This window comes from Pleurodeles waltl, chromosome 6 (assembly GCF_031143425.1).
Source record: "Pleurodeles waltl isolate 20211129_DDA chromosome 6, aPleWal1.hap1.20221129, whole genome shotgun sequence".
Taxonomy (NCBI): Eukaryota; Metazoa; Chordata; class Amphibia; order Caudata; family Salamandridae; genus Pleurodeles; species Pleurodeles waltl.
Genome location: NC_090445.1, coordinates 1,401,347,356 through 1,401,367,749, shown reverse-complemented (window position 1 = coordinate 1,401,367,749; position 20,394 = coordinate 1,401,347,356). Strand labels below are relative to the sequence as shown.

Sequence of the window (20,394 nt, the reverse complement as noted above, 5' to 3'; positions counted from 1 at the left end):
GAAGCGTTTCTTGTATGAGGTATACAATGAAATATGGAAACTTTCCCAACTAGAGGCTGCAGCCCGGTTAAGGCAGATAGACCAGGAAAATTTGAGAAAGGCATTAGCTGTTGTGGATAATGGGATTCACACCTTGTCTGACCGGATATATACAATTAACAACATTGTTTCTTTTGCTATAGACATTATACGATCCAATATGTCTTCTTTATATCATGGACAGAGTCGGACCAGGTCCATTATGCAGTTGGGTTCGACACTTCAGACATTGAAGGCGGGTCGCGTTCCGTGGCAGCACATCAGTGCCAGGGAAATATTTGTTTCCTTTAATTTGACGCGGCAACAACAACTAATGGCTAAAAAGGAAGCGACTTATGTCATGCTTAAAATTGAAAAGATAGAAAGACTGCCTTTTACTGTGGCCAAGATTCCTTCGGCAGAGTGGCTGATACATGGGGTTATTAATCTGCCTATTTCTACATTACAATTCACTTCTTGTTTGAAACACGTTCCGGTAGGCAGATATGAAAAGTTGGGAGATAGTTACATCCATGAGATGTAGGAGCTTCCTCTATATTCAGTTTGATACCTTCGGCTATTCACTCAATTTTTGGAAGCATTTTTGGAGGATTTTCAATAACTTTGGCTTTATTAGCCGGCATTTTGCTGTTGCTGTTGTTTTTCCGCAGCGGCTGTCCCGCCGCTACAAGGACAAATGAAGGCGCTTCCCCATCAGCGCAGCTGTGTTGTTAACACATGATGCAGCAGTTTGGAGCAACACTCCTGGAACATTTGGGTGTGACTGATCTCTGTCATTCAGACCGGTTTTGGATTGTGTGCAGCCCGTGTTTCGGTGCCGTTGGTGCTCTTTTGAACATGCTCTGGAAGTTTGTCTTTCACAGCAACGCCCCTCAGTGCTTGATGCTGATCTGTTGATGTTCTCGTTGAGGGTTCATTACCATACATGCGCGCTGCGGCTGCGTTTGCTCAGAGAAGCTGATTACGAGCTACCCTTCCTGGAGGAAGTTACCATTAACTCGTTAATAGGCACTGCACGGGATGCCACCTTGGTTGACATTGGGCTATCGAACACACCTACTCCTTAGTCGTTTTTGGCGCGGATTTACCGGTTTTGTCATCTGCCGAAGTGGATGATCTCCTGCTTTCCATGACTAATGCTTGATTTGGAACTGTTCTAAATGTACATTTTCCTTTGAATTCGGCTCTTGGCCGCATGCTCATTTTTTAAATTGCCGAGTAGTATGCTTGTGCGTCCTCTTGACTTGTCAAAATTAAGTAGGGTTTTAGATATATTTTAGGTTAGGGCATTTTAGCTTTGGCTTGAACCACTTTCTACCGACAAGGGGAGGGTGTTGTGTAGCCATTTCAAGTATAGCTCCATGCACGTTAGTTTAACATACTAGGCCGCTGTGCACTTTGCCCTAGATATATTTTATTCAGCCTTGCATTGTTATTTTACAATAACCAGTTTTTACGGTCTTGTTTTAATTTCTTCTATCGCACTGTTTAGCTTAGCTCAGCACTGTGTTCTCAAATAATGCATTCTTGATCGTCCTGTGCTTCAGTCAAGGCTACAGTCTGGTACATTGCCTGTAAACGTGGTAGAATTTTAGTCTCCAGCATTCGTAGAAAATACACATCCTTACGTAGGGACATTTTCTTAGAACATCTACGTGTTAGTTATAAAAACACTTTCTAGTCCTAGTACACGTCAAGAGGGAGATTCCAGACAGGACACCACAACTGTATGCTGAATGCCCCGTTGCAGATGCTGATGCAGATTACAGGTCTTTGCTCAGGTATGAGGGTTCATGTCCTCCCGGGGTAACCTGAAAGGAAGGCTTAGAGCTTAACATGCTGTGCTAGAAATTTAACTTAAAAGAGAGAATAAGCTAGTGGCACTATTATAGCCTTATTCTTGTGCTTCACTCTCATCGTTACTATTTTAATATTATTGTGTTGTGTAGTTCTGGTTTTTGCAGCTCACGCTTTGTTATCCAAAATGCAGTTGTTTTATTAAACCAATCTTTTAAACTTATACTGCCTCTATTGTCATTTATATGTGAGACCGCCCTGTGTATGAGAGAAGCGGTTGTGACCTGAGTAACCACGACTTCCCTGAGAAGTACTGAGATGTCATGCCCTCGGCTGCCCAATTGTCTCTACTATTTGGGAGGGATGAGGCACTGCTAGTTAGCCGGAGCAAAACCCAGATTTGGAGTGACAAGCATCATCTACCGTGGGCCCGACTCAGTCCCCCACATTGTGGACGGTCTTTTTGCTCAAAATCCAGTAGTCTCATTATGATAAAGAGAGCCTATGCGACAATTTGATCAGAGAAGTGGACGTGAAGAAAGAATGCTTATGTAACATATGGAGTAAAAGCGCTGGACAGGACAATTATGGGGCAATTTACAACTACGCAGAGAGAATCAGTGTAAACCTGTGGTTTATCGCTCAGCCATATCCAAGGCCACCCCATCTTACTTCATTTAGCTGTGGGTAATCTGTGGGTTTCTGAAGACGCAGCCTCAGCTAGCTCTACCTTTGAAAGCAATAACCTAGCAAAGCCTGTCCACTACTGTACCACCAGCTATTGAATGCTGAAAAAATTGTGTTTCATAGAAACGAAAAAAGTGAGAAACACTGAGAAACAAAAACGCTGCTTACCAAGGTTCCATGAGATGGCGGCCTGAAATGCAATAATTGTTGCACTAGAACGCTCCAAGGTTGTCAGAAAAGCCCATTCTTTAAAATGCTCCGCTAACTAATGTAGGCGTCTCGATTTAGGGGAACTGCTACAGCAAAGTAGGCAGGGGCAGGGCCTAGACTGACCAATCAGTTTAGTGGCCTGCCTGCCAAACCATACATTACCTCTTTTGTATCTCTGGTGAACCTAGCAACCAGCTATGTAAAGTTTCTAGGAAATCCTCTATCTAGACATAGGATTATTTATACATACTCAGAATCATCAATAGGATAATAGGAAAGTATGCCTATTTGTAAAAACGAATTGATGCCTTAGTTTTATGGGATCCAAAATAAAAGCGTTTCTGAAACACATACCGAGTTTTTATTACATACAACTGGGAAAGCAGCGAACTTACAAAATGAACTACTTGTTTTGTTATCCTTTATTATGCAAATTATTTTTTGCACTACAAATGAGGTATTTGTAAAACACACTTTGCTAAAACTACGACATACCTGAACATTATTGACAAAATTTCCTTCAATCTTCATGATGTTTGTTAGACCCAAGGAATCCGTGCTGATAGGAAAAGAAACCTCTGAATCGGCCGCAACTGTAATCTTTTCCATCTTTAACATGATAGTGGTGTTGTTCAAAATGTCAAAAGCTGGAGGAACAGATCATTAATAACATTTTCATGTGTTCATAGATACAGTAATGAATGGTTTAACAAAAACATGTATACAGTTAAGTTAAAAAAATTACACAGATCCTTATGTTCATATGCTCTAGCATGTGAAAATAAATCAGATACTAGATACAAAGGTAGACAAATAATGCCATACTCTCCACTTTCTCCCTGCTTATCATGACACCATACTGTCTACATTGCATCAACCCAAAGCATACTGTTCTGCTGCTTGTCCCATATTTTTGAACTACTCTTCTGCTGTAACAGAAAGTTGCTAGCTATTATCTTTACAAATATGGAAGTCATTGATACTCACCCAAGTGAACATGTTTAATTTCCTACCGATTCACAGGACTTCTGGATTAAAACCACACAAAACTTTGATACCCAGCATGCTGTCTCTAGTTTGCCACTATCTTCTGACGTTGGGTTTTACCTGATGCAGCCGCATCAATGACATTTCTACAGGTGCAATCACTTCCTATTCTAACATAGTTGTACATATGCTTCTGCATGCTCGTAATCTTGCTTTCCACTGATACTCATCTAGTCACTTTAAAATCATCAGAGAAAATAAACTGCTTAATGGCTCCAAGACTCTTTTTCCAATCACGCAGAGTACTAAGGAAATTACATTCTTCCCAAGTGTGACTCTGCCAGTGTTGAAATTAAGCATTAATTTCCTTTATCTATGTCAAATTTTGTATATCCTAATTTCCTGAATGTCAGGGTTATTTGCTGTAATTCTGTGGCCAAGTGAATCGGTACAGATCAGACATGAATAGTGCTTGAGAGAATTTACTCGATTAGGACACCAAAAGCAGTAGTGTAGTGTGTATGCTTTCTTAGAGGATGGATATTATTAGTGCATTCAGAGGAAGAATTAGGGTCTAAAAAGTAATAAAGACGTTACTATCCTATACACCAGTGACTCCTGCTTCACACGTGAAGACTATACCTCTAGACTTAACTTAGAGAAAGAAAGAGTGTGTTTTTTTTTTTTTTTTTTTTACAGACTCTGTAACTCTTAAGACAAAGGAGCAGCCTGCGTGGATCTATGAGAGCAAGAGGTGTGATTTTGTTGGGTACAGAAGGAAGTTTGCGCCTTCCTGCAAGTTTACCATTGAGGGCACAACACCAGTACCATGGGTCATTCTCTCTGGGATGCCTGGAGCCATCCTAGCTAATGTGTTTTGAGCTACGAGTGCGACCGGAGCTGTCAGGTGTGGGACTGGAAGGTGTGTCCTTGCAGTATGACAATGTGTTACAAACTGCTCCACAGAAAAGTCGGATTCCCGGCAAAAAGTTGGAGTATTGGGTGTTATGGGAACAAAAATGTGACCCACATTAGGAAAATGTTTTAGATCATGCGGATGCAGATGGTTTTTTCTTTTAAAATGTAATGTATATATAGATGGGAACCCGATCTATAAAATATATTTTTAGGTTAAATATGAAATTTGTTTTGAGTTTAAGCTGTTGGGGCATTATATACAAAACTATTTAGTGAACACTGTAGAAGGCTAGCCCTCTATGCAGTTTGCGAAGCTGGGCACAATGTGGTTTACAGGGGTAAAAACTGGATCAACTAATGCTCTCATTTTTAAGGCAGCTTGATCGAGCAGTTAGGCCAGTTTTGGAGAAGTGCAAATCATTGGTTGTTCTCACGGTATCAATCATGCAACTCACACAAAGGAATAGCTCAAGACCAATTTATATTATGTCAGATGTTTATGTAATTTTAAGACCAAGATTATCAAAATTGGTTAAGTACTTTTTGAGATATGGATTTTTTAATTTTAATAAAAATAGTCATTTTGTGCTTCATTACACACCATAGAAATCAATGAAAAGTCACCTTTAAAAGTACAAATAAAAAAGTACAGTTGGTTAACCAAGTTCTTCTTTTGCAGGTTGGTTGAGGTCGTCCGGTGGGCATGTTGTGCCAGCTGGAGACGTTCACATGGCTCCCGGGTCCGGCGGGAGCAGTGATGAGGTCTTTGTAGTTGGTGCAGGGCCACTGCGAGGGACCCCTTGGAAAAGTACTGCACAGGTAAGTTTAGAGGTGGTTCCTTTGGAGTGTTGAGGTCGCAAGGGGTGACTGACCCTTAGGGCACAGCAGGTTCTTTTTTGCAGGGCACAGGAAGGCCAGGTGCAGAGCTAATCTGTGAGCCAGAAGTTATGCACAAAGATGCCCTTTGAAGCAGGAGGTAAGTCGATTCAAGGCTCATTTGCAGGACAACGGGGGCACTCTGGCAGGAGGTCCGGGTGTTCCTGAATTCCCTCGACTAAGGCTACCTCCTGGTCCTTTTTCAGCCCCAGGCGGGCTGTTTTGTCTGGTATCCGATGTTAGCTGACCAATACCCAGGGTACTGGTATGGTTTGACCACTGGAGAACGCAGTGCCACCAAACTTGGCATAGTTGCAGGGTTTGTCCTCGCAGTCATCGGTGTGTCGTCAAAGTCCAAATGCGACTTCCGGTTCGAGAGTTAGCGGCTGGTCAGTGAAGTGACTATCACTAGTTTGCTGGTTTCTTCTTGTTGCAGAGTGATACCTCCACTCTGGAGGGAGTTTTAAAGCAACGGAGGTCCTCTGGGGTTTGTTTTTTTAAAGAGTTTTTCGAGTGTCCAGCAGCCCCACAGTGATGATTGTTGTGTTCTGGGTGCAGCTGGCAGGGTCTGGCACCTTTTCGTTGTTGAAGCAGGTCCTCACTTCTTGTCCCTTGGATCTTGTTGGTGCTGGGCTTTTATTTCATTACCTGGTCTAGGGATGCACACTAACTAATGAATTTAGTGGGCGTTTTAGGGAGAACCTGGTAGTGTCCAATGGGACACCTATCTTTAGGTGGCTACACCCACTATAGTGACCATTTCCTGTGGGAAGGGTCTCTTCCCTATCTCTGATTGGCTATTCCACCTAAGATGGAGGAAAATGAATATAGTGCCCACCTCGCAGGCAACACCTTAGGAGTGGTGCATGCTAGGTGGGGCCACTTCCCCAACTCTTTGTGTAGTTTCCCACCTTTGCTCCCGCCAAAAGTTGGGGTTTGCAAGGCGGTTGAACATCTGCTGCTATTAGTAGGCGGGGGGGAAATCACATTTCTGAGGGAGGGGGTGTTAGCATCTCCACCCAAGAAAGGCATTGTTCCACAAACCAGAGAGACGGATCTCTCCCACAAGGTTTGTAGATTGGGTGTCTGGGGGTGGCAGGCTGGACAGGCCAAGTCAGCAACCATGCTAGGGTAGTTAGCTTTTGCAGGGGGTACCTTTAAGGTGACCCCTGGGTACATTTAGGGATAAATCCAATATTGGTACCAGTTTGGATTTATCATTCTGAGTTGTTTGATACCAAACAACCCAGGGTTCACAGTGGCCATCATGTAGCTGGGAAACTCACGTTGACCAGTGTCCAGCATTTGTATTAAAATGGCTGCTCTGTCCACTCACCATGTACCAGGTTTGGCAAGGACGTGGTGGTTGCATATTGCTCATGCAGCTACGCCCTCACATATTATATAGTGCACCCTGCCTTAGGGGTGGAAGGCCTGCCAGAGGGGTGTCTTATCCGTAGAGTATTCAGTGAATGGTGGACAGGGCACACAGGCAGTGTGCCATGTCGAGATTGTGATTTAGGTTTGCACCAGGGCAGTCAGCCTGCAATGGCAGTGCTGGGTGCATCTGGATACATGGCCTGGAGGGTGGCTCAATCAGTTCTGCTGCCCTCAGGGGCCTACCCTTAGTACCTCATGCCCTGGGTACCCAAGTACCTTTTACTAAGGACTTATAGTGGTAGCTAAAGGTATATCCAATTGTGCCAATGCATCACAACAGTTTTATGGAAAGAGCTCTGGCCCAAGGTACCTGGTTAGCAGGGGCCTTGGCTACAACAATTTCTAGGCTACATCACACATCAGGCAAAAAGTAGGGGCGAACCATGTCAAAAAGAGGCCTTTTCTCACAATACATGCCCCCCACCCTCAAAATGAAAGAGGACAAGACTACCCTTTCCCTAGTGAGTCTTCATCATTTAAGTGGAAGAACCTGGAAAGGCCATCTGTATTGGCGGTCCCAGATCTGTGTTTCACTTGGGAGGCCATTCCCTGTAGGGAGATGGACCACCTAAGCAGTTTGGGGTTTTCACCCTTCATATGTTGTATCCATCTGAGAGGCCTATAGTCAGTATGAACCATGAAGTGAGAGCCAAACCGGTATGGCCTCAGCTTCTTCAGGGCCCACACCACAGCAAAGGCATCCCTCTTTATAGCACTCTATTTTTGTTCCCTTGGGAGTAGCTTCTTGCTTATAAAAGCAACAGGTTAGTCATGTCCATCATCATTTTTCTGGGAAAGGACCGCTCCTATCCCCATTTCAGTTGTATCTGTTTGGACTATGAATTGCCTGGAGTAGTCTGGTGCTTGCAGGACTGGAGCAGAGCACATAACTTCCTTCAGACGGTCATCAGCCTTTTGACAACTCGCTGTCCTGTTAACCTTTTGGGCATTTTCTTGGAGGTTAGTTCTGTGAGGAGAGGCAACTATAGTGTCATAATCCTTCACAAATCTCCTATAGTACCCTGTGAAGCCAAGGAATGCCCTGACTTGTGTCTGGGTTGTGGGAGCTTCCGGAGCCAGAATAGTTTGAATCTTGGGCTGGAGGAGTTGTATTTGGCCTCCACCAACCCGGTGACCCAAGTAAACAACTTTTCACTGCGCCATCTGGCACTTACTGGCCCTGATAGTGAGGCCTGCCTTCTGTAGAGCCTCAAATTCCTTCCCTAGGTGGATAAGGTGATCCTGCAAGGTGGAACTATAGACAGCTATGTCATTCAGATGAGCTGCACTAAAAGATTCCAGTCCAGCAAGGACTAGGTTCACCACACTCTGGAAGGTGGCGGGTGCATCCGCTAGCCCAATGGGCATACCAGTGAACTGATAATGCCCACTAGGATTAGAAAATGCTGACCTCTCTTTTGCTCCTGTGCTCAGTCCATTCTGCCAGTACCCATATGTTAAATCAAAAGTACTCAAATATTTGGCTACCCCTAGTCTGTCTATAAGCTAATCAACTCTTGGAATTGGGTGTGCATCAGTTTCTGTCAGAGTTGAGGCCCCTGCATTCCACACAGACCCTAATTTCCTTTTCTCTTCTTTGGAGTGAGGTTTGGGGACTAAGACTACTTGGCTAGCCCAGGGACCCTCAGAGGGTCCAATGACACCCAGAACCAGCATCTTTTTAACTTCTGCCTGAATACTCTCTTTGACATGGGCTGACTGTCTGTAAATCTTGTTCTTGTCAGGCAAGCTGTCACCAGTGTCCACATCCTGGGTACACCAGTCTGTCTTTCCAGGGGTCAGAAAGAACAACTCAGCATACTGCTTGAGGACTTGCTTGCAATTAGTTTGCCGTTGTTCTATGAGGGTGTCTGATAAGACCACTCCATCTACAGAACCACTTGGGGGTTGCTGGAGAGGAGATCAGGGAGAGGTTCACTCATCTTACTGTCCCTCATCTGTAACCATGAACATGTTCATATCAGCTCTGTCATAGAAGGGTTTTAGGCAGTTGACATGTATGATTCTTAGGTCAACTAGCTAAGTGACCTCCCCTTTTCTTTCAAGTATGGGATAGGGCCCAGACCATTTGTCCTAGAGGGCCCCTGGAGAAACAGGCTCCAACACCCAAACTTTCTGCCCTGGTTGGAAATCCACCATAGCAGATTTCTGTTCATACCAGAGCTTTTGCAGCTCCTGGCTTGCCTGAAGATTTTTGCTGGCTTTCTCCATGTACTGAGTCACTGTTGAACGTAGGCCAAGCACATAGTCGACAATGTCTTGCATGGGCTCTTTGAGAGACTTATCCCAGCCTTCCCTAACAAGACATAGTGGTCCCCTAACAGGGTGCCCACACAAACGTTCAAATGCAGAGAAACTGCTCCCTTTTGTGGCACTTCCCTGTAGGTGAACAGCAGGCAAGAAAGCAGGTCATCCCGTCACCTTCTGAGCTTTTCAGGAAGACCTCCAATCATGCCTTTTAGGGTCTGGTTAAATCCTTCAACCAGCCCACTTGTTTGTAGATGGTATGGGGTGGTGAACTTATAGGTCACCCCACATTCCTGCCACATGTTTTAAGTATGCAGACATGAAGTTTGAACCGCTGTCTGATACTACCTTCTTAGGGAACCCTACCCTGGTAAAGATACCCAGGAGGGCTTTGGCAACTGCAGGTGCAGTAATGGTCCTAAGGTGTATAGCCTCAGGATATCTAGTGGTATGATCCACTACCACTGATCTATATCTGTGTCCCGATGCTGTTTGAGGGTCAAGGGGACTAACAATGTCGACCCCTACCCTTTCAAAAGGGTACCACAGGTAGTGGTATTAATGGGGCCTTTACGTGCCCACCTGCTTTGCCACTGGCCTGGCAGGTGGGGCAAGATTGACAAAAGACCCTCACTTTTTGGGACATTCCTGGCTAATAAAAGTGGTTAACTAACCTACTCCAAGTTTTGTTTTGGTCCATATGCCCAGCTAGGGGGATGTCGTGGGCTAGAGTGAGGAGGAATCCTCTGAACTGTTGGGGCACTACCACCCTCCTGGTTGCACAAACTTTGAGGTCTCTGGCTTCCGTGTATAGGACCCCCTCCTCCCAATAAACTCTGAGGGTACCACTGACATTTCCTAACTCTTCAACAGTGGGACAGGTCCTCTGCCCCTGGCATAGATCTTCCCTGGAGGGTCCCCCTGGGCCCAAGAGCTCTGGGAGGCCCAAGCTATTCAGGCTCAGTTCTCTCCACAAGGGTTGACTCCTCTTCCTGGGAAGAGAGGTTCTGATTTGGAATCTGTTTTGAAGCTGGCCCCCTAGTCTTCTTCCCTTTTCACTTGGGAGACTGGTCCACTATTTCAGGATCCGGCTCTCCTTTTTCTCTCGGACGTTTACTCTGTGCCCTTGTCTTGACATATGCCCACTCAGGGACCCCTAGCATTGCTGTATGGGTCTTCAGTTCTACATCAGCACAGGGGGATGCTCCAGGTAATTTCCAAGCAGGAAATCTACTGGGATGGATGAGAACAAATCCAGTTCTTTTTGCCCGACTACTCACCCACCTCCAATCCAAAGGTTACCATAGCTATGGGATGGAACTTTGTCTCATTGTCAGTATTGTTGACCGGATAAAACTTCCCTACCAGGAACTGATTTGAGTGGACCAAGTGCTGAGTTACCATGGTAACACTAGCTCCTACGTCCCTCAGTGCTTCCACTTTCTCTCCATTAATCAAAGGGTACTGCTGTATTTCTGCATATTACTTGGCCAGACAGCACAGGATAATTCTACCCCACCCCAGTGACTAATGTTGCCTGTGTGTGGTCAATGACATAGTCGGCTGATCCCATAATGATATTAACAACTGCATTTACTGCAGATTGAATAGAGGCATTCTTTTTGTTTTAACAGCTAGAGTCTCCAGTTTGGTGTCCTTTAGTTTTGCAGTCATGGCACCAAGCCTTGCTGCGATCAAAGTGTCTGCCTTTGTACCCACCCCTAAACTGTGAGGAGTCTCTGGGCCCACCCTCCTGTGCAGGAGGTTTTGGGGCCTTGAGAAGGCTCTTTATTATTTTCCCTTGGATCCCATCCGGGGGGTGACCCCCTTTGGGGGGGGGGGGGGTGTTTGGCCTCTTTCTTTTGTTCTCCCCGACCTCTGGTAGTTTTGGTCACCCTTGTCTTGATCCAATGGTCTGCCTTCCTCCACAGTTCTTGAGGGGAAGTGGACCTAGGTCTACCAGACTTTTGTTGTAGACTATCATTGAAACAATTACTTAGCAGATGTTCTTTCATGAACAGGTTACAAAGCCCATCAATCTTGTACCTTGTTTCCAGCTAACCAACCACCCAGCATTTTTACTGAATAGTCCACAAAGTCTACCCAGATTTGGCTCTGGGTTTTTCGAGCCTGCCTGAACTTGTTTCTGTATTCTTCAGTTCTAAATCCAAAGCCCTCAATCAGGGTACCCTTCATGAGGCCATAGGATTTAGAATCTGCCTCATTCAGTGTCAGGAGCCTATCCCTGCACTTTCCTGAGAATAATTCCATGCACTTTCCTGAGAATAAGTGCAAATGCTTTTTCTCAATTTCCCACCCAATACAGGTTCTTTCAAAGGCAGAACCCCATTTATCTATATCATCCCCTTCAGTGAAAGGAGGAACAACTCCTTCTGGGAGCTTGATATTGAAAACTGTCTCCCTCAACACTTGTATGTTGCCACCAGAGATGGCCCAACTCTTTTCTCTGTTTCTCTATTTCCAAGCGCTGACTCTCTAAGGACAGTCTCTAGGTCAGCCTGGCAGGCAATGTCCAGTTCTGTCTCTGTGGGTGCTTTAGAGTTTCTGGTAGAAGAGGAACCACCCTCACCCCCATTATCCACAGGATCTTCATCACCCATCACAGTTGCATCATCTGAGGGATTATCTTTTTCGTACCGGGCCAGCAGATACCTACGTTTCTCTGCACTGGGGCCTGGTCCTGCAGGGGGGTGCAGCTATTCTGGTGGGAAGTCACAGACTGAGTATAGCATTGATACAATTGATATGCTTGCTGGGGGTGGTGGCGCAGCCCAGTGGGTGGAAAATCCCATAAAAACTGGCACAAAAGGCTCTAGTGCTGGCTAAGCGTAGAGTGGCCATAGGCTGGATGAGTTCTAGGAGCCTATCAGTAGAATACTGTATGCGTGATATCCTGGAGTGGGGAGTGGCAGAAGAACAACATATGCGGTTGGCACGTGGGGATGAGGGTGCACCTAACGATTTGATGGCATGGGGATACTTATTGGAGAGCTTCACTGAAACTGATAAGTCAAGTTCCGGGATGAGTACTGACACTGATGATTGACTAACTGGGTCCACTTATGAATACCATGATGTTGACAGACAACTATGATTATACTGAAATTCTGGTATGCACAGTTTGTTTATGAATTGGTTTCATTATGGTACTACCATGTGTTGGGGGCCGCTGGGATGCTCCGCTGGATCAGCCAATGTTAACATACATTTCTGTCTGTGTAAGTAATTCTCATGAGAGAAGGACATCTGAGTGGTCTCATATGCTATGCACTGCATTGTGTTTGTTTGGTTCGGAATATAAAAACTCAATAAAAAGAGTTCATAAAAAGACAACTAAATCAAACAGATCAAATTATAGTAACTCAAAAAATAGGCTGAATTATAATACGATTAACAGTAAACTATTAATAATTACCTACACTTAAAATTTAGCAATTGTTAAAGAATAATGACAAAGCAAAGCTGAGTCGAAGTTTAAGCAGTGCAACTTTAAAACTGACAAAAAAATAAACTTAAACACTAACACTCTGTTTCCATTCACTAGTGCTACTTTGTATGGGCTTTGCTAAGCTGCAGATCCCTGCTTACATACTAGCCTTATGAACACTATTATAATACGCTTTCAAATCTAAAGCCATTTGTTGTCTGACAGCTTCTCTTCTCATCACAATTACATGGTTTGTGCTCCTTAGTCGATTGGCTAATTGTCTTCTCCATATACAACTGGTCACAAAGCAACTGTAGAATGTAAACCACATATGCAGTTCTGAAAATTGAAAGGACCTTTACAATCAATAATTTGCTGTTAGGACCCACTACTTTTAACGTTTGGTGGCTTTCGGGTTGCACACTTGGCAGCAACCACATTTGTAGAAACCTAGTTCAGACATTCACTTTCCATGATGCTTATGAGATTCAACCAAAAGATTTCTAGTACATCTTTCTGACCGTCAGCGTGAATACAGGCAATTCAAGAATTATTTTTCAATACAGAATCAGCTAATAATACTTGCCAATGTTTCATGATCATATTTCTCACTATATCTCAATTGACACTTTAGTCAACTTATTTCTTGTCACCCTGGTTCACTGTGGTCTGCAAACCTACCTTTGCTTCTAGTAATTCCTTACTATCCTTCAAATTTGCTTTCTCCTTTGTCTTCTTCAGTTTGGCACTAGAGTAACCTCTTTTCTTAAACATGATTGTATTTTTATCTGCCTTCCTAATGTGCTTCTCAGTAAATGTGCAAAATCAGCTGTACAAAGAATTTCACAATATAAGATACCTTTGATGGAACATCTGGAATACAAGCTAGAAGCGCACTGTAAAGCAGTGAAAAAGGTTCTCTTTCTAAATAAGGATGTGCTAATGGTGTTCTCAACAAAATTAACGTATTATGTCCAGAAATTCAAGACTTTCACAATAGGCCCTCATTTGTAATCAAACACTTAACAGAATACCAGTCTCACCCACCAAAAACCGAGGCTGTGCTAAAGGAAGAAATAAACCTCAATAAAAGGAAAAACCTATATTAATCAAAACAATTACGCACATGGGTGCTTCAATATAGGCAGTCATGTCTAGTAGAGGCATGAATAAATCTTCTGTTTGCTGCTTTGCATGTGCCTGAAATTGGAACACTCCTCAGCAGAGAAGTACTTGCAGACTTTCACTCACATTCTCTAATTTGTATCTACCATTAAGGGGTATGTTGTGCTTTCAATAACAGATAATTATACATTAAATATTCCAGGCAATCGTGGACTGCTTGGTTTCAAGCCTTTCTTTGATAATATCTTAACTCTCTTCTTTCATCTAGTGTATGGAAGTAACTCTCAGCGAAGGAAGACGGATTTTGAAGTAAAAGCGCATACTAACTCGAGCATCTGCAACATTTCTTTATATTAGATACTTATTATATACCTCAAGTTGATAGGTTTAAAGACACACTTTTGATATTACTCTATTTAAATAATTAGGTACAAAACCTGTGAATCCATATTTCAAAACAATTATGCAAGGAAGTGTAGCAAAGTAGGATCTTTCTGACACAGTTACCTCCACTTCTTGCCTGGAGTCAGTGTGTTTAGAATGTATTACACTGGGATCCTGCTAACCAGGACCCTAGTATCGGTGCTCTCACCCCAGAAATTGACTTGGTAAGTGATTCCTTCACCCACCATTGAGATAATGGGGTCCACCTGAAAGCCCCTGGTAAATGGTACTTAGGTACCCAGGGCATTGGTAACCCAGTGGTCTCCCATGGACTGCAGGGTGTATTATGACATCCATGGGAGCCAATGTAAACTGCGTCTGCAGGCTTGCCATTGCAGCCTGCATGAAATGGTACATGCACCTTTCACTTTTGATGCAAGGCTTGCCTTGTATCGCAGGCACTGCGTTGGGACACTAAATCACCCCTTTGGTAGACCCTTCAGCCTAAGGGCAAGATGCATGATCTGAGTGTGAGGGTGCCCCTGCACGAGCAGTGGTACCCCTAAAAACCTAAGACTATTTTCTTGGCTACGTAAGTGCGGGGAAGTCATCTTAAGGTACGTAGTGGACACTGGTCAACACAAGATGCCCAACTACATAATGGGTTCTCCAAATCTAGGCATGTTTGGTATCAAACATTTTGGAATCATGCAACTACACCAATTCCAGTGTTAGCTGCATGATACCATGTACTCTGGGGGTTCCTTAGAGGATCCCCCAGATCTGCCTGTACAGCCTTGCAGGGTCTACATTCCAGCCTACGTTGCTGCCGACCTTAGAAACTGTTATGACCTCCTTCTGATGAGCCTATCTTGAGCAGGGGAAGGCAGAACGAAGGATTTCCTGTAGGGATGAGATGTGTCCACCTCTCCCTTTGAAATAGGTGTCTCTGGGCTTGGGTGGGGTGAGGAGGCCTCTGAGCACCACCAGACCGCTTTGAAGGGCAAATACGTTGTCCTCCTTGCATAAACTGGTTAGCACAAGAACAGGGACCCTCGGTCCCCGCTCTGGGGCAAAACTACACAAAGGACAGGGGAGTGACCAACCCCCTGTCCAGCTCCTCCCATAGGGAGGTGCACAGAGCTCTGCCAGGTGGCTGCTTGATTCTGCCATCTTGGAAACAAGATGGGCAGAGGCCCCTAGGAGCATCTGACTGGTTAGGACAGCTAGGTGACGTCCCTGACCCCATCAGATAGGTGGGACACCGAAAAAAAGTGTCCAACTCCCTTTCTGGGTTACTTAAGGGCTCTCCGAGGGTGGGACCCTAGATTCGTCGAGCAAGACCCTATAAGGAACTTTCTGAAAGACACTTCTGCAACCTGGCCTCCGGAACGGTTGCTGGTCTGCCTTAAGAACTGAAACAGGCTGTATCAAGTTGGGAGGGCTCCCACTACAACATTGTTTCTCCAGCTCCTGCAAGATGTCTGCAACATCCGTGGCTGTTCATCCTCCAAGGTCACAAGAGCTTGTTTGCATCAGGAAGCAAGAAGGAATCTCCCTTGGAGTGGAGGAGTCACTTCCCTGCATCTGCAGGAACCTCGACGACAATGACCGGTGGATTCTGCTGTTCCACGAACATCGAAAGGCTCTACAACACAGGTGGTGGTTCTGTGGCTTCCTCCAGGCCCAACTTTTCTTCTATCCAGCTTGGAAGACGGTGGGCCCTTGCTGTGGCCACTGGGTGGAGCCCCTGTGCACAGCGTCTGTTGGAGTTACCAAGGCTTGTTGACTCTTTCTCTTGAAGATCTTCGAACTCCAAGAAGCCCCGGCCTCCAGCACTTTGCAACTCCAAAAACAGCAGCCTCCCTGAAACTCCTGCGGAGTGGGTGTGATGTTGTGTTTCACTCTAGTGTGGTCCTCTTATCATAAAAGATAATTTGGACCTTATTCCAGAACTGCACACCAGGAGATTTGGTTATACCAATAGGAAAGTAGTCTGCTGGACTGATCCCAAGCCTTCCTTCCACTCTTCTTGAATGTGAATACTCTAACCATAGATTCTTCACCTTTAGATTATCAACAGCCTTTCTCCTGTGCCAGTAGGCAGTGTGTGCGGCTCCACGCAGAACGGAGCCACATATATGCATCACTCATGCAGGCTAACATTATTTTTCTTGACTGTCAGCAGCCTCTAAGGTGGAGCCACACAATCATTTGATGCCAATATGCAGATTCCTAGATTGGGGCCACTTCAGATTATAATAGAGACCAGTCCTCAGAACAGATAGCTGAGATGGCATGAGAAATCTGCAGTTAGATAAGATTATCTATCAGAGAGCATGCTTCCGAAAGTAACTAACTTGTTCTTGTGATGGATACTTCTAATTAAATATTCCTCACCTTTAGAAGAGATGCCTAAGCAGGACCTATAAAAGTGCTGGATCTGTAAAACCGCTCAAATCAAAACATCTGCAGGACTGAGCAAGCAAAAGGCTCCGACTGAAGCACCCAGCTGCCAAGGCAGCAGTGCTTGTGTGAATGAGTGTACGGACACCCATGTAATGTGAATTCCGCACATTGATCATGAACCCAGAAATGTCAGGAAGTTCACCATCATCTGGAGGTGGTGTACGACTGATTGAGGTGAGCCTGCCTTCAACACCCAGTCATCGAGTTTGGGGAAATTGGGTTCACCGCCCTCTGAAAGATTGCTGCACCAACACTTCCGTAAACACCCAAAGGGCACTGGTGAGTCTGTAGGAAAGCAGAAAGGGTACATAAAAGTAAGCACTCTGCAGGTCCAGAGCTGCCATTTAGTTTCCACAATCTGAGCCAGCGTGAGCAACTTGAATTTCTCCTTCCACAAGAAGGCCTTCAGAGGGCAGAGATCTAAAATTGGACACAAGCCTCCATCTTTCTTCAGCCTAGGAAATAACAGAAGTAACAACCAGTCCCTATATCATTGTACAGAACCCTCTCTACCACTCCTTTGGCCAAAAGAGCCTGCACTGAGAGATGTTTGGATGTGGGTTGGTGGTGTGGCGGTCAGAAAGAAATGGCAGGGCATAGTTTTGTCAGGTGATCTGGAGCATCTATCTGTCACATGTCATATTTTGCCACCCCTGGAGGAAATATCTGATCCTGCCTCCAGCGGGATGGTTGCGTGTGCTGCTAAGGGCAAAATAAAGAGGCTTGGGGCTGGATTGTGGAGAGGCGGGGGACTGGGAAGTTCTCTGCTATCGATGGCCTGGTTGCTCTCTGCTTGACCCTGAAAGGACTGAGGAGTTTGTTGCAGGGGCAGTGAACCTTGGAGTGTGTGTCCAAAGAGCTTCAGGTGCATCAGGGAAATTGAGTTGCATCTGCTCAGTAACAGCTGGAACCAAGATAGAATATGCAGATGTTGTGTGTCTCCTATAGAGACATGCACTTGAACCCTGAAACTTTAAGAAACATCTGACTTAGCTGCTGAAGCTGATGAATTTTGTTTGGTAAAGCACTAAAATAGAGCTCCAGTACCACTCAGATGCTGGGTGGAAAAACAGGAACTAACATTAGCATGCAAGCAGATCCCTATTATACACTGGTGCCTTCATGTTCACCAGGCAGAGATGTGGTTAAAGCCACGTGGTGTCACTGGGCAGCTCTGGAGAGCTGCTATTGGTGAAATGTTCTCTGGACCAGTCTGACATCTAACATGATATGCTTTAGTTGAGGAACCTGAAAGAAGATGTATCCATCAGAAACAGCAATTCAATGCTTGTCTAGTCTTATTTCAAGACCTTCATCATCAAACCGACCACATAAAATAATCTAAAAGACAAATATACTCTATTAGGTAAAAAGATAATAAAAGGCAAAAGCCCCGTCTCCATTTCCCCCCAATCAAAATTTTGCAGCAGACACAAAGGACAGCAAAACAATCAACCAATCCGGACAGAAATGCATTAATTAGTATAACTTACCTTGGCCTTTGTTCAATGATTCAAAGAAATCATGTCTTGTGAAATGACTTTCATCCTGGCTGTTGATGCTTGCACTGTCGAAAGTTGGGGTTAAAGATCCAGAAAGGTCTAATTTAGTTTCAGTTTTGCTTCTTTGATGGCTGGTATTTAATGAATATAGTTTGATATCTTTTATTTCAAACTGCAGAATGTCTCTCCTAGAATCATCCGATCCAGAAACAAAGTTTTGAATGACTATTTGACCTAAGTGTCCAACAAGGAGCTCAGGACTACCAGGCTTCCGAGGAATTGATACAACTGGAGATTCAACGTTTACGTTTAGAATTAGCTTTACTGTGTCAGTTTTAACATATCCGTGCCCAAACTCAGCATCTTGATTACTGTTGTAACCGAAAGTTTCCCTAGTTTTCCGGGGGGTTTCAAAGAGAGATACCTTTTCACTGTATTCAGCTGTTTTTGTGACAAGCACAGTGGAAACCTTTGAAGCTGCCATTTTGAGCATGGTGCGGAAATTCTCTTCTAGTTCATCCATGGACAATGTTAATTCTTTTAGAAATTTAGCTGAGTGGTTGTAATGCAACGACGCCATGTTTAAGTTTAAGGAACATTCTTCCTTAGTCTGCTCAATAAATGTGAAAGATAAAGCCTCTATAAGGTTGCCAGCCTCATTGGCATCAATACATGGAGGCTCCAATAAGATTACCTCATCATTTGGGCTACTAAGACCTGTTCTATTCCCAATGCAGACTACATACTGGTTATTAGCATTGTCTTGTGTCAAATCCATTAGCTGTAAACAACCAAGAGAGCCATTAACACAAAATCTGTTTCCCAAGGAAACATTTACTCTTGTGCCTCCAATACTAGCAGTTGCAATTTTTCTTCCACATTTTTCTCCGCCTGTCATTCCAACTGTCCGAAGAAGTAGTATGTTTAATCTATTAATGTCCACAGCCACCTCTGTGTTCTGTTCATATGTCACCTGAAAAGATTCTTGCTCTCTCAAAACCTTTTCATAGTCAGTCATTAATGGCTGGGGACAGGTAAAGTCTTCCTTCGGGAAAGATTTCTGAAGAAAACCAATCAATTCAACCATAGTTTCAGGATTAAGAATAATATCCAAGTTGTTCACTTGAAGTGACATAACCTGAAGTGAGCTGTTAAGGTTCATTGAAGGGCATTCTGAACTCACAAACTGATATTCCAGCTTAATTAAAGCTTCTTGTTTTTTGATGGGAAGGGGGTGACAAGACTCTTCAGTGCATTTACCATTGACCCCAATTACATCAGAAAGAAGTGCCTCATTCAGTGGCGAAATTGGTGACTGTGCTCTGCTATGAAGAAGACTCCCAGTTGGTACATCAAAGCTAAGATGCTTGTGAGACGCCATCAGAAGATCAAAATCAGACCCATATGTTTGCATAGTATCAACTAAAAGCAAGCCATGAACGGTTAGTGAAACATCTGCGTCATAGGGTCTTTTCACAAAATGAGCATTGGTGCCTAAGACTTTGAGCACAGAGATGTATCGACCACAGCTTTCAACCCCAAGCTGCATATAATTAACTTTAAATTCAGCCACCAGTAGTTTTGATTCTACAAGAACTTCCCGGGTATGCTGCTCCAAAGTTATAATGCTCTGTGTCAAATTAAGAACAGAACCCTGTGACCGCTCTAGATTATCTGTGTTCATAAAGATTTTCTCTTTTCGTAAAGGTACAGCTTCAAAGATCTTAGATTCCGGTGGACTTAACCTAGAAAAACAGTTATTCAAAGCCAATATCTTATCCTCGTTTACGTGTATTTTTAGATCGGGCAATGATCCAGACAGAAGTGCCCCGGGGTAGTTGGGATCAGAAGTGTACATCAACCTACGCTCCAACTTTAAATGCACATCAAATTTTTCTACCACATGAGTCGGTCCTACATCAGTGTCCTGAACATGTTTCCAGTTATCCTTTAGTCGGCCAACCATAATTTGAAGATCTTTAAATGACAGTGAATATTTTTCATACATTTTATGGTTTATCAAATGTATTGGTAGATTTTCTTCAAGAGGTGCATAAGAAGTCTTGCTTTCGCTGTCAGTGTTCACCTGTAGTGGTGGAGTACTCGGAGGAGTTGCTAAAGGTGTTTTATACTCTTCATCACTTAAGTCAGGTCCCTGTGCACTTTCAACCCTTCTACATTCATCTGTGGATCAAAAAGAAATTAAAGATTATATATTGGTAAACTTCAGGAACATTTTTCGAA

General features: G+C 44.1%; 1 protein-coding gene across 2 annotated transcripts in view; it reads right to left on the bottom strand.

The window, feature by feature from the left end:
• VPS13D (vacuolar protein sorting 13 homolog D) overlaps positions 1 to 20,394 on the bottom strand; it is a 2,230,750-nt gene that overhangs the window by 1,832,957 nt on the left and 377,399 nt on the right. For both annotated transcript variants that reach the window (XM_069240741.1, XM_069240742.1), the window contains exons 19-20: positions 18,142 to 20,334; positions 3,229 to 3,380 (exon numbers count right to left, since the gene is read on the bottom strand). In XM_069240741.1, the coding sequence (XP_069096842.1) occupies positions 3,229 to 3,380; positions 18,142 to 20,334 (2,345 nt within the window). The remainder of the gene's footprint in view (positions 1 to 3,228; positions 3,381 to 18,141; positions 20,335 to 20,394) is intronic.